We start from the raw sequence: 13,688 nt of genomic DNA, 5'->3' as shown, positions 1-13,688 counted from the left end.
GCCAAAACTGTAAACAACGACACCATTTGACACCAGGGACACTTTATGTAGAGTGTAAAAAATGGGGAAACACAAACCCACTCATGGATACACACATACATAGATTGTATAAATGTGTGTCGTTTGTGCATGTGTGTGCTACTATGCTACATACACACACACATACACAAATCTGAATAAGTACATAAATATATGATGATGATGATGGACACTTCCACTGAAAACGACATATGAGTGTTCAGCTTTTGCCAAATGACCTGCACAATAGCTCACTCCCTCTATCAAATCAACATTGCTCAAACAGGTACATGGTGTACCATCTGGTGTTAAAGTGATTGCAGAGCAATGTGAGATGAAGTGTGTTGCTCAAGAACACAACATACCAACCAGTCTAGAAATCGAAACCATGATCTCACAGTTGTGAGTGCAACACCCTAAACACTAGGCCATATGCCCTCATTATTAATAATAATAATAATGGTTTCAAATTTTGGCACAAGGCCAGTAAGTTAGGGGAAGGAGCCAAGTTGATTACATTGATCCCAGTGTTCAACTGGTACCTATTTTATCGAGCCTGAAAGGATGAAAAGCGAAGTCAACCTTAGTGGAATCTGAACTAAGCATTTTGCCCAGTGTGCTAACAACTCTGCCAGCTCACTGCTTGAATAATAATAATAACAATCCTTTCTACAATAGGCGCAAGGCCTGAAATTTGGGGGAGAGGATTAGTTGATTACATCAACCATAGTACTCAACTGGTACTTGTTTTATCGACCCCAAAAGGATGAAAGGTAAAATTGACCTTGGCAAAATTTGAATTCAGATGAAATACCGCTTAAGTATTTCGCCTGGCATACTAATGATTTTGCTCGCTTGCTGCCTTAATAATAATAATAATAATCCTTTCTACTATAGGCACAAGGCCTGAAATTTGGGGGGAGGGGTTAAGTCGATTACATTAACCCCAGTACTCAATGGGTATTTAATTTATCAACCCTGAAAGGATGAAAGGCAAAGTCGACCTCGGTGGAACTTGAACTTGAACGGGAGAAATACTACTAAGCATTTTGCCTGACATGCTAACGATTGTGCCAGCTCGCTGCCTTAATAATAATAATCATGATGATGATAATAATGAGCTTCTTGTATGTAGTGCTCAAGGACACTACAACTTATTGGAAAGGATTAAAAGAGGGTCACAAAGCAGACAGATAAGTCAAAAAAACAAAGACAACTATGAAAGGTAGAAGTATTCACACAGTACACTGAATAAAGAATAAAGAGAGAAAAATGAACATTAAGAGAGTCACAATAAGGAAAGTATGCAGGCATGTCAAGAGTAGTGTTGGTGAATTTTAGAAAAATGTAGTGTCTTGACAGTTAACAACTGATGTGGGAGTTTATTCCATACTTTGACAACTCTGAGTATAAAAAATGCTTCCAAAAAGTTATGGTAAGTGTGCTGTATTTGGATTTTTAAGCATGCCCAAGGATGGTAAAGTACTAAATTCAAAAAAGGTGTTAAATTCTGGGAGATGTTGGATAATCTTGCAGGTTTCTACAAAGCTGCTAATGTTGAAACTTTAGTGTATTGATATCCAGAGAAGAAAGACATTCAAGCTATGGTAAATGACGGAGGGTTTTATCTGGTTGCACATCTCTGGACAGCTTCCAGTAGATTCATATTCTGAAAAGACGGTGGTTCCAGACTAGAGATGTAAAACTGTAAGTGTGGACATATCACAGCTATATTAGGCTTAAACAGATAGCTGATGAAATGCAGGCGAAGATCTTATTGAGAGATGCTAAGACACCTTTGGCCATTTTGTTAATTTTAGAAATGTGGTCCCTCTAATGTAGATCATTGTTGACAATAATGTCTAGGTTATATAATTTCAGATGTTTCCTTCTTAAAAATTTAGTCGTACACTTGTCTATAGCTAACTTGAGATACCAGTCAGCAATCCACTGCCATATTATGCCCAGGTCAGATTGTAAGGAAACATATAAGATTAGTTCTTTTTATTTCAAGGTACAGCTTAATGACATCTGCATAACATGCTTGAAGTTGGCATCTATTTCATTAATGTATGCAACAAATAACAGGAGATCAAAGGTAGATCCCCGTGGGACACTAGATACCATCACATAAGGTGTAGAATATTATCCTAGTATTGTGACTACCTCTCTTTGACTCAGGATGCAGGACTTCATCAATTTGGCCATACAGCTTGTGAAACTGACTTGACAGTAATTTGAATAGGGGGAATAACACTGAAAATTTTCTACTGTTCTGCAATAATGCAGTTACTAAGGCAGAATTGGAAAAGTGGTAAAAACTGGTGCAGGAGAATGAGCTCATCACATCTGCGAAATAAATAAATAAAACTAAAAGACCAGGGAAGGCATATTGCACAGACACATGCAGTGATATCGCAGCATTGCAAAAGTAAATTCAACAGATGTTATGAAATTTGGTGTGAGCAGCAGTGAAGATTGTATACATATATACATATCTTTATATACATACACACATACACAGAGACATACATATATTCACATACATAAACACACACACACACACACACACACACACACACACTCATATATGCATATCTATATATACAATTTTTGCTTAGTATATATCTTAAGTTACGTAAAAATACTGGCATACAAATATTAAATGATGATGATATAGATATGCATCATACACAGACAAACTGTCATACAGTTTTAGATACAATTCCTTTCAATCTTTAAATTGTGAAAGGAATACAGAGGTGTGTACTAAATACAGTTAAAGAAAAGAAGCCCACACAGAACCAAAGAATAATCTCTATCCATGGAACAATCCTAGATATATAAAAACATACAGAAATGGAGATAGACAAACAGGAAAAATAAAGTGCAAAAATTCAATATGGATGCAGTGCAACAAAGAAATTACAGAAAAAAGGGTACCAAGAGAATGGACCATAGTGAAAAAGAAAGAAAAAAAAAGAAATATTGGAATAAATCAACATTTTAAGAGATGAATGCAGACAAATAGCATAATCTATTGGTAGCATAGATAGAGTTATAAGATACTTTAGAGTGCAATACCAAACTAGTGAATCCCTCAGTCAAGTTGAGGAAGGTTTCAAGAACTTCGTGATTGCATAACATAGTAAATTAAGAACTATTATTCATGGGTATCAGCCACTGGAGTAATGGAAAAAGTGATGTAAGATATTACATCTCTTGATCCTATTGGTTGTAGTGCATTAGTGGCTCAGACTTTGTTAAACATTGCTTTCATAACAGATGCAATAGAGAAGTTTAAACTCATGCTAATGTGGTTAGTAATTTGTAAACTGACCAAAATTTATCTCAATAATTTTATTATCTCTTATTTATCTGTATATTTAATTGTGATGTTAATCACCAAAAATTGTCTACTGATTCACTTGTTCCACATTTCTGATAAAAAGGCCTGCAAAGTTTTCCAGGAACTGTTTTGTCAGTTATTGCAAATGTCACACACACACACATATATATATATAATATATATACACGCACATGTGATGTGTGTGTATTGAAAGCATGAGAGAGAGAGTTTATAATCCTCAGTGACAGTACATTCAACCACTGGTCTATGATATTAACTTGTAAACAGGTGAGAGTAGGTGACAGGAAGAGCATGCAGCTAGAGAAAAGAAATCTACTTCAACAAGTTTCAACAACCTGTATAAGAATTAAAAAGTAAACATGATGATGATGATGATGATGATGATTAATGTAGATACAATATAAGGTGTTAGGGCTAAACTCAACAGTTTGCATAAAACAAAAAGAAAACACAATATCCCATCCCAAAATAAAACCAACTTTAAAAACAAATAAAAAATATCAACTAAATTACGACTGGGAAATAACAGCTTACTCAAAGTAGCCACCCTCAGCATCTACCATAGCTTCAAGGCAGCTCTAAAACCTGGCACATGCATTCCTCACTGTGTCCCTGGGAAAATCTTTGGACACCACCTTGATCTTGGTCACCAGCTTGGCCTTGGTATTGTAGGTAGGTATCGTTCTCAACAGTGCTCCACATATAGTAAGTCATGGGATTACAATCAGGAAAATTAGAGGGCTAGAAATTGGGGCTGGTGAAGTTGTACAAATTCTTCAACAACCACTTCTGACTTTTCCTGGAAGTATGGCAAGGAGAAAAATTCTACTGTCATACCTATGTCTTTCAACAGCAACCTGCTCCAGCCAGGGTTTGACTACAGTCTCCAGCAGCTTGAATTCAGATACATAGTGTCTGAATTGACCCTAAGGCTGTGTTCAAAATGGTCAACCTCACATACCTGATGACCATCACAGTTTTCAAATGTGAGTTATAATATGGATTGTATGCAAGCCACTTGTTCTGGATGTTGTGAAACTGGCCCTGGCAGAAGTTCTTTTCATCTGAGAAGAACCAGATCATCCCCAGCTCAGCTTGGCAGAATGCCTCAGGAGCTTCTTTACTTTTGTCAAGTAGTTTCCCCTTGGCTTTCAGAATTTGTCTCTTGCACCTCACGTAGAAGTGGTAGCAAAGGTCCTCATTCAAGGCCAGCCTCATGGTGGCAATTTCAACACCCATCTCTCTTGCCAAAGCCCATATTCCCTTGCTTAGATCTTCCATCACCTTGGCCTGCAAATGGACAAACTTCAGCATGTAGACACAAACAGAATGCCTGTTGTGACCCTATCATGTCTTACAGCCTTTACAGTGTTCTCAGACCATTGAATGGTAGTCATGGTGTCAGCATTTTGATGCCCAGTGCAAATCATCATGATACAGGTCAACTCTCTTCTATTCAGATGGCTCCCAGTCCTCCTTGTCAGCTAACCTTTTCTGAAGTACATTATGTCAAGGCAAGGAGACAGTAATACACACACACACATATATATGACAGGCTTCATCCACTTTTCATCTACCAAATCTCAAAGCTTTGATCAGCCCAATACTATTAGTAGACACCTGCCCTATGTGCTATGCAATGAGAATGAACCAATAGGCAGATGATCTAGTCTGTAAAACAGAGTTTGTGGAAGACATAAAGAAGAAATCTTTTATGTGGAAACAAAACCCAGAATCAAGAGGCTTCAGACTATACTTGATAAAGACTAAAATGTATGAAAGAAGACAGGACTCCACTGCCATTGTGAACAAAGACTCTGTAGGTGGCAGATGTATGAATATAGAATGATGATAATCCTTTCAACTATTGGTATAGGGATTGAAATTTTGCAAGAAGGAGCTAGTATGAAAGGTAAAATTCAGCAGAGTTTGAACTCAGAATATAAAGATGGCTGAAATGACGGTAAGCATTTTGTCTGATGTGCAAATGACCCTGCCACCTCATTGTTTTAATGATGATAGATATATGCACATACATTTTCCTTTTACTTGCTTTTGCATCACATGTAATTTCACAGCTAAAAGGCTTTCAAACACAGAACTGAAGATATTTCTACATTTCATGTTGTGTGTGTATGATCATCATCATCATTTAAAATCCACTTTCCATGCTGGCATGGGTTGGATGGTTTGATTGAGAACTGGTAAGCCGGGAGACTGCAGCAGGCTTCAATCTGATTTGGCAAGGTTTCTACAGCTAGATGCCTTTCCTAACACCAACCACTCCAAGAGTGCTTTTACATGCCACCAGCATGGGAGTGTGTGTGTGTGTGTGTGTGTGTGTGTGTGTGTGTGTAAATAATCCAAATAAGATGGTAAAAGAGTTTAGAACACATTTATTATTAGTTACAATTGTTTTGGTACCACTGTTTTTAACATTCACTGCATGTAAATGATTTCATGTGAAAAGTTAGCTAATATTTGCAGTTGATTACATTGGAGCGGCACTTCATCAGACTGGCATTCAAAGGTGTGTTCTTACATTTTGGATGCAAGTCTGATGAAGCACCCCTTCAATGTCATCAACCACATATTATGTGACTTTTCACATGAATTCATTAAGCTCTTTCTATAACTTCATATTTGGATTATATATTACTTTTTGTAAGACCCACACATTGGATTTACTGGTCCTGAATTGTGGAATTTCAATCTTCTTGCAGATTCCAGTTTTAGAGTGGAATTCAGGTTGAGTATTGCATTGGAAATACTCAGACTTTCTACCTGGTCAAGACCCTAATATATATATATATATATATATATATATATATATATATATATATATATATATAATATATATATATATATATATATATATATATATATATATACATATATATATATATAATTTGTGTATGTGCATGCATATATATATATATATATATATATAGTATATATATATATAGTATATATATAGTATATATCATCATCATCATCATCGTTTAACGTCCGTTCTCCATGCTAGCATGGGTTCGACGGTTCGACCGGGGATCTGGGAAGCCAGAAGGCTGCACCAGGCTCCAGTCTTATCTGGCAATGTTTCTACAGCTGGATGCCCTTCCTAACGCCAACCACTCCGTGAGTGTAGTGGGTGCTTTTTACGTGCCACCTGCACAGGTGTCAGGCGAGGCTGGCAACGGCCACGGTCGGATTGGTGTATTTTATGTGCCACCGGCACGGAAGCCAGTCGAGGCAGCGCTGGCATCGGCCACATATATATATAGTATATATATATATATAGTAATAACAATTATCCATGAATGGATTTAATGCATCGCTATGTGCATTTCCACAAATTACATGTTTCTTATGATCATAGTCCATATTCATGGGATGATTACAATACAGGCTGTAGTATCCATGGACATCAGGTAGATTATATTCATGTGTTCATTTCCTCAGGTGATATGACATTACCATTGGAAGCAGTGAATGTATAACTGAAGGTTGTTTATCAATTTTGACCAATGAAAAAGTTGATTGGGGTATGTGGGCAGTTCTGTGAGCATTTAGTGGGGAGGAGGTAGAAGAGAATGGATAGAGGGAAAAGAAAGGTAATTATAAAGAGAGGGAGGTGTGTATGTGGTGATAAGAGCTTTTATAAGCATACTCAAAAACGTTTCCCGAAAATGAATGTAAAGGTTGTGTGTGTGTGTGTGTGTGTGTGTGGAGAGAGAGAGAGAGTGAGAGATCTTCCTAATTTCCTTTTTTCTATCTTACCTACTTCCTGATAATCTAGTAGTTTGGTGGAACAGCCAACAGTTTATTTTTCACTAACCATGATCTATTATTGATTTTATGAAGCCTTGATCAACTATCTACCTATCTTTAAGCAACAAATATTTGCAGACTTCAATAATTTTCTCTTTTACACTTTATTCCTTCTGTTTTCTCATATTTTCTAACCTACCACCATTGCTATGTATTTTTTCTTGAAAATTAATACTCTTTTAAATATTTCCCAGCTCTACTCTATCTCCTAATATTCTCTCATCATCCTATAACAGTTGTTGTTCTCTTTCCTTGAGGCCACTCATTCCTGCCTTTATTTTCACACTCTTTATGTCACTCTACAACCTATATTACTATGACTATTAATTGATATCCATTAACTTAGTGATTATTATTCCTAATTTACTTATTTAAATGTTCTCTTGATTTAATTGCATAAGAAATTACTAGTACTGTTGCCGAGCTTCTTGTCTAATTATTAGTATTATTCTTCACTTAATGAGCCCTATTCATGATTTATTTGTTTAACTGTTTTTCTGATATTTTGTGCAATATAATTTTTTTTCTCTTCCAACATGTATAGCCATGGCTTCAAGTTCAATTTGACTGTGCGGCAACTTGAGAAAGTTGGTTCTAAGTCAACCAAAGCCTAATGAGTGAATTCAGTGCACAGCATCACCATCATCCTGGATGATGGTGTTGTTGTTGACATCGTTTTATTGGACTTTGCCAAAGCTTTTGACTCAGTTAACCACCGCCTATTCAAAGTCTCTCTTGACCAGAAATAGCCTGAACTCTATTGTAAGACCACCCTCCCTGTCCCCTTACATGGCCTTGCTTTTGCTTTTTGATAAGCTTCAAGCATATCATTTCCATCTGGATATTGTACGATGGGTTGGTGCCTTCCTCTCAGATCGCACCTTCCAAGTCCAAGTTAATGGTTCACTGTCCGATGTCTCCAGTGCGAGCAGTGGCGTGCCTCAAGGTTCAGTGCTTGGGCCGTTATTGTTTTTAGTCTTCATCAATGACTTGCTCGATGACCTCATGCAACACGCCCTTCTATTTGCCGACGATGTCAAACTGGTCGCTCCTCGCAGTGATATAGATGATCTTTGTCAATGCCTCCACCAAGTTTGGAGATGGTCAAATGAATGGGACCTGTGTCAAAGTGCTGTCATCTGCCTGTTGGCTCCTCTCCTGCAACTCAACTTGATTTCGAGTTGGGTCGTCTGCTGCTGGAGAAGACCGACCAAGTAAAGGACCTGGGTATCTTGGTGGATTCTTCCTTTTCGCCTTCGGCCCAATGCATCCATGCAGCCAACAAAGCATGCAGAGTTCTGTTTTTGATTCGATGGTCATTCGGAATGCTCACTGTAGCCATATTCCTACCGCTCTATGTCACGCTGTACGGGATTCAAGCCTCTTCTCCTTATCTCCTCAAAGACATACAGCATCTCGAAAGAGTCCGGAAGCTGGCTACCCGCATGGTTCTTGGTCTCAAGCATTTGTCTTATGAAGAAAGGCTGAAGATGCTCGACGTTTATTCTCTCGAAAAACGCCGCCGCCGTGGTGATCTCATTGTCGCTCACAGCATCATAAGCAGAAAGTGTAACCTCTTGAAAGGGCTGTTCTTCACTCCTGCTCTAGAGTGTGGGCTGCGGGGTCACTCCGAAAAGCTCTATCTACGACGATTTCATCTCAATCGAAGGAGAGGGATCTTTCTCCGTCCGGGTTGTGGATCCGTGGAATAAGCTGCCGGAGGAGATAGGGAAGATGCCGACGACCGCTTGGTTCAAAGTCTCTCTTGACCAGAAATAGCCTGAACTCTTTGTAAGACCACCCTCCCTGTCCCCTTACATGGCCTTGCTTTTGCTTTTTGAGCCAATAAAAATTGAATTGAATTGAAACAAAAATTGTGTGTTTGTGTGTGTGTACATGTGTGCACCCTTGGTCTGACTTACCTGCTAATAGTCAACAAATGACACCATGAAAAAGGAAAAAGATTCAGACTAGGGGAAATACTACTCAGCTTGGAAAAGGTGAGAGTTGGTGACATATAAAGGGTGGTAGATAAAAATCTACTACACTAAATTTCATCTGATGCATATGGACAAGTAGACATTAAAGCAATGATCATGTATGTATGTATGTATGTAGACACACACATACATATATAGTGAGAGAGAAATCAATGAAATTTGATACCAGGTGTATTATAATGCTCAATGATAGAATGTAACAAACCTGAAGATTGGAAAGTTTTCAAGAATTTATTCTAGATGTTGATGGTGATAACACAAAAACATATTTGTTAAGAAATGGAAATATATAGTGGTCTCAATGGTACACACATTAAATAGCTGCATGCAATTCATTTAATTCAAAACATTTCAGAGGCAGAAGAATAATAAAATTTAGAGTATGAAATTAAATGTATGAGGATGAGATGGGTACTAATGCTCAGTACTGTGTGTGTGTGAGAGTGTGTGTTGTCTCATTTCTGTTGATGTTGATAATGATTATGATGATGAAATATGTACAGAGCTGCTTATTCTCTCAATAATATCAACCAACATAAACTGTGGTCTTTTGTTGATTCCAAGCTGTGTAATATGTAGGTGCTACCAAAGACAGAAATGTTGTATATTCAGTTAAAAATGAATCTATCAGTTGAGTTTATAAGGATCTGAGTCATAGCTATGCTACACTGTGTTTGTAATTGGTACTGCTGGGGACAGACATCAGATTTAAACACTAAGTTCAGGTCTGTTCTAGGACAGCTGACCAGCACTACTAAAGTCTATGCTTAAATTTAACTAGGGGGTGTTAATCAGATTTCATAGGCAAAACTGAAATGTTAAATATAATGTAAAAGTAATAAAAACTAGTACAACAATAATAAAGCATAAAATTAATAATAATAATAATAATAATAATAATAATAATAATGATGATGATGATAATAATAATAATAATAATAATAATAATAATAATAATAATAATAATAATAATAATAATAATAAACAGGCAGAAATAAAACAAAAAACTGTTGAGCCAATGTTTTAAAAACTACAGCAGATTAAAGCTTAAACATGCTTTTAAAACAATGAAAAACCATTCTAAAACTACTTGACAATGAAACAGAAAAGTAAAGTATTGCTTATGTGTTGGTAATAATTTCAATGAAAATACAGAGATTGCTGTGATAAACAGATTCTAAGATGGCTGGAATAATATTTCTAAAATGAAAAGCCCACAAGGTATGTATCTCTCATCCTGGTAAACTGGTTTTATCAAGGTACATATACTTTATTTATAGATTTTTCTATCAATTTACTGCAGTGATTGTGGATGCTGGTTTAGATATGAATTTGAGTAAAATTATAAAAAAGCCATAGATTATTATTATTATTGGGTAAAACAAAATGAAAAAGAAAAGCTCTATTTGATTGTCAACATGCAAACACTGAAACAAATATAAAGTTTAGCAGATATGAAATTAAAAAAGAAAGAAGTTATTTAAAAGACACTTAGAAAGCAAGCAGTTTGTTAGATATTATTTCCTTTGAGTGGGATTTCTGCAAGAGAGTTGCCATGCAATGACTAGTTTGAAAACCATTTAATGACATTCCCCTTTTGCTGATTATTAAGAATGAGAAAAGAACTCTAAGTGCACTTTGCTGATGTGTGGAGTGGTGCAAGCATTGAGATCCTTCACTTGTGTTGGGCTGAAAATCTAAAAGGAGGATCTTTACCACTCTTGGAAGCTAGACTAGTCATATCCTGTTTTTAATATGATAAATTTATTTTCATACCTTGTCGGTTTTGCTGAAGTAGGCATGGTCCTGGTTTTGAATTTTGGCATCCTATTTAATGAATAATGACCAAGTTTGAAAATATATATATATGGGAAAAATGGCATGCCAAAAATTAAAAGAAAACAATTGAGCTTTCTATGATATTCTTTTATATACAGGTGATATATATTAGAAATATATTTTCATTTGTTTCATGTGTAATTCCACACTTCTTTCCAATTTGGCTTATAGTAAAAAAAAAAATTTTTAAAGTACATAAAATTGGTTAATATTCTAAATAGGAACTTTGGAAAAATGTGACTGTGTTTGAGTAAGAGTATGATAAAATTTTATAACTGTAAAATAGGTAGATAATAAAATAAAGATGGGAAGATCTCAGTAAAGTTTTCAAGTTTCTATTCAGGATTTCAAATTATAGATCTTTTATTCAATTAACTCTAATCCTCTTCTTTAAGAGACTGGGCTAATTTTAGCATCTTTAAATAAGGTAAATTCATTAGGGCTCTAATGTTTTAAATTTTCTTAGTTTGCATAAATACTTCCTTCTTGTGCTGTTGAATTACTTTTAAATATACAGAATTAATTCCGGTAGCCATGAAACAAAGAGATGAATATATGAAGTGGTATATCAGCTGTAAGAAAATACATAGAATCCTGAAGGAGGGATCTCACCAAACTATTAGCAAAATTTGTTTTATTAACTTTCAATTCTTAAAGAATTCTTTTTAAATGAAGTGATGATGAGGATGGGATTGATGAAAGATAAAAGAAAGGGAAGGAGAAAATGAACATGGTTAATTACAATTTTTCTCAGATGAAAAATAAGCTTAATATTAAAAATGGAAGTCGTAGGAATTATTAATTCATCCAGCAAGAATGTTTTACAAGTGTGGTGGTGGGGGGAGAGGGATGAAAAAGTTGTATGTAGTGTTTGAACGTGATAATGGAATTTTGTAGCCCGAGAGACCAGAAGGATTCAGAAATGATGTTATGTCCAGTTCAGTCTTTTATGTAAAGGGGATTAGCAATGATGTCCTATATAGTTTTGAATATGTCTATACAACTAATAACCACTGATAGATATTGAACCAGTGAATATTTTAAGTCAATCCCACAAGTGTGTGTAGTGAACAAAATAGAGTGTAGTATTCTCTGCAGTTTAGAGATTAATACAAGTGTTCAATATCTTATCAGGTCATCCATGACTCAACAAAACTGATATTCAGCTTGAACATCATAAAGTTGATGCCTGCAGGTAAAACATATGTGAGGAGGGAATTTCAGTGAGTTGACATTGAGAGTGTAGGACAGGACAAGATAAAGCAAAATAGTTAATGTAACACCTGAGAAGGGGACACAATGTAGGTGATGAGAGGAAGAGATTGGGGTGGTAGTAGTATGCAACTCGCTAGTTCAGCAGAATAAAAGGGTACCACTACAGTAATAATAGAATAGGCAAAAGTATAAAATGCCAAAGATTGTAGTGTATTTATTGCTCCTTTCCTGACAATTTGTTGAATTATCGAAGAACAATTTTGGTTTTTCCACCCAATCATCAGAGATCAACTCTGATTCTTCCACCCAATATCAAAGTGTTGTCTTTTCATTAACAACCTCAAGGGAGGACTCATGCTTTTCTGAAAGATATTATTGAGATAAATCAGATAAAATGCTGTTTTCAAGTGGAAACAGAAATAGACATACAGCTGGTCAGTCTTTACAGTGAACACTGTTTCACAAAACATTGTGTTCACCAAAGTTCAAAGACAACATCATATATCTACACTACAACAGCCACCTCTATATCCTGGATGTACAAAAGGACTTTGGTGCCTGATTAACAATATTTCTAACCCATTCTCCATTCCAGAAATATTCATGTGTTGTAGATTCTCCCATTGTAAATGACAGATAAGGACTCCAGAACTTCTTGCTAAACAACCTGTACAGATGACTTGTTTATAGTGGTCAAACGCTTGCACATCAGCTCCCACCCTCCATTGAATCTATATTGCATGGTATGCCACATGTCAGATGTCAAAGTGATCGCAGAGTAACATGAAGTGAACACAATGCACCATCCAGTCCAGGAATGGAAATCATAACTTTGCAATTGTGAATGCAATATCCTAACCTCTAGGCTACAGACCTCCGCATAACACACATACAAAGAATAAAAAAAATTTTATCCATAATTTGTGAATGGGATTTTGGTTAAATAAATGTCAGGTTGAAAGAATAATAAGTCTGTGACTAGATACAGAAAACAAAATCCCTGAAATCACTAAAATACAAAGATGGAAGGATTAATATCATTTTTTCATTATAGTCATTAACACAAAAAGACAGTTTTACAATAATCTCAAGTAATGATAACGAGGGGGAAACTAACCACTCTACTATTGAGATGGCACTTACCGGAAACTACTGCGTCTTTTGGTAACGGGGGATGCTGAAGAATTATTAAGTGAAGCATTTGAAGCATTTGGACTTGGCTCATTGGAATTACTGGAGGAATCTGTTGAGAGAAAACATGGAAATAATAAAATTACCTTTTAAAGTCAATGCTTCATAAATTAAGATGAGTATGTCATTGTCACCAACATTGTTTTTACATTCATTTGTGCATGTTGGTATGAGTTAAATGAAACTTGTTGAAGCAGATTTTCTGTGACTGGATGCTTTCCTAT

The 13,688-nt window shown here is 35.9% G+C and overlaps 1 protein-coding gene across 11 annotated transcripts in view; it reads right to left on the bottom strand.

Moving 5' to 3' along the window:
- LOC115231823 (kalirin) overlaps positions 1-13,688 on the bottom strand; it is a 567,567-nt gene that overhangs the window by 166,746 nt on the left and 387,133 nt on the right. For 9 of the 11 annotated variants that reach the window (XR_004997260.1, XM_029801756.2, XM_029801786.2 and 6 more), the window contains 2 exons: positions 13,417-13,516; positions 10,996-11,046 (listed from right to left, as the gene is read on the bottom strand). Coding sequence is in view for 10 of the 11 variants with exons in the window: in XM_029801756.2 (XP_029657616.1) it covers positions 10,996-11,046; positions 13,417-13,516 (151 nt within the window). In the remaining variant the exon portion in view is untranslated. The remainder of the gene's footprint in view (positions 1-10,995; positions 11,047-13,416; positions 13,517-13,688) is intronic. The other 2 variants (XM_029801773.2, XM_029801795.2) reach the window with 1 other exon arrangement.

Source organism: Octopus sinensis, linkage group LG2, assembly GCF_006345805.1.
Source record: "Octopus sinensis linkage group LG2, ASM634580v1, whole genome shotgun sequence".
NCBI classification, from domain to species: domain Eukaryota; kingdom Metazoa; phylum Mollusca; class Cephalopoda; order Octopoda; family Octopodidae; genus Octopus; species Octopus sinensis.
Note: the sequence above shows the minus strand (reverse complement) of the source record. Positions and strands in the feature narration are given on the sequence as shown.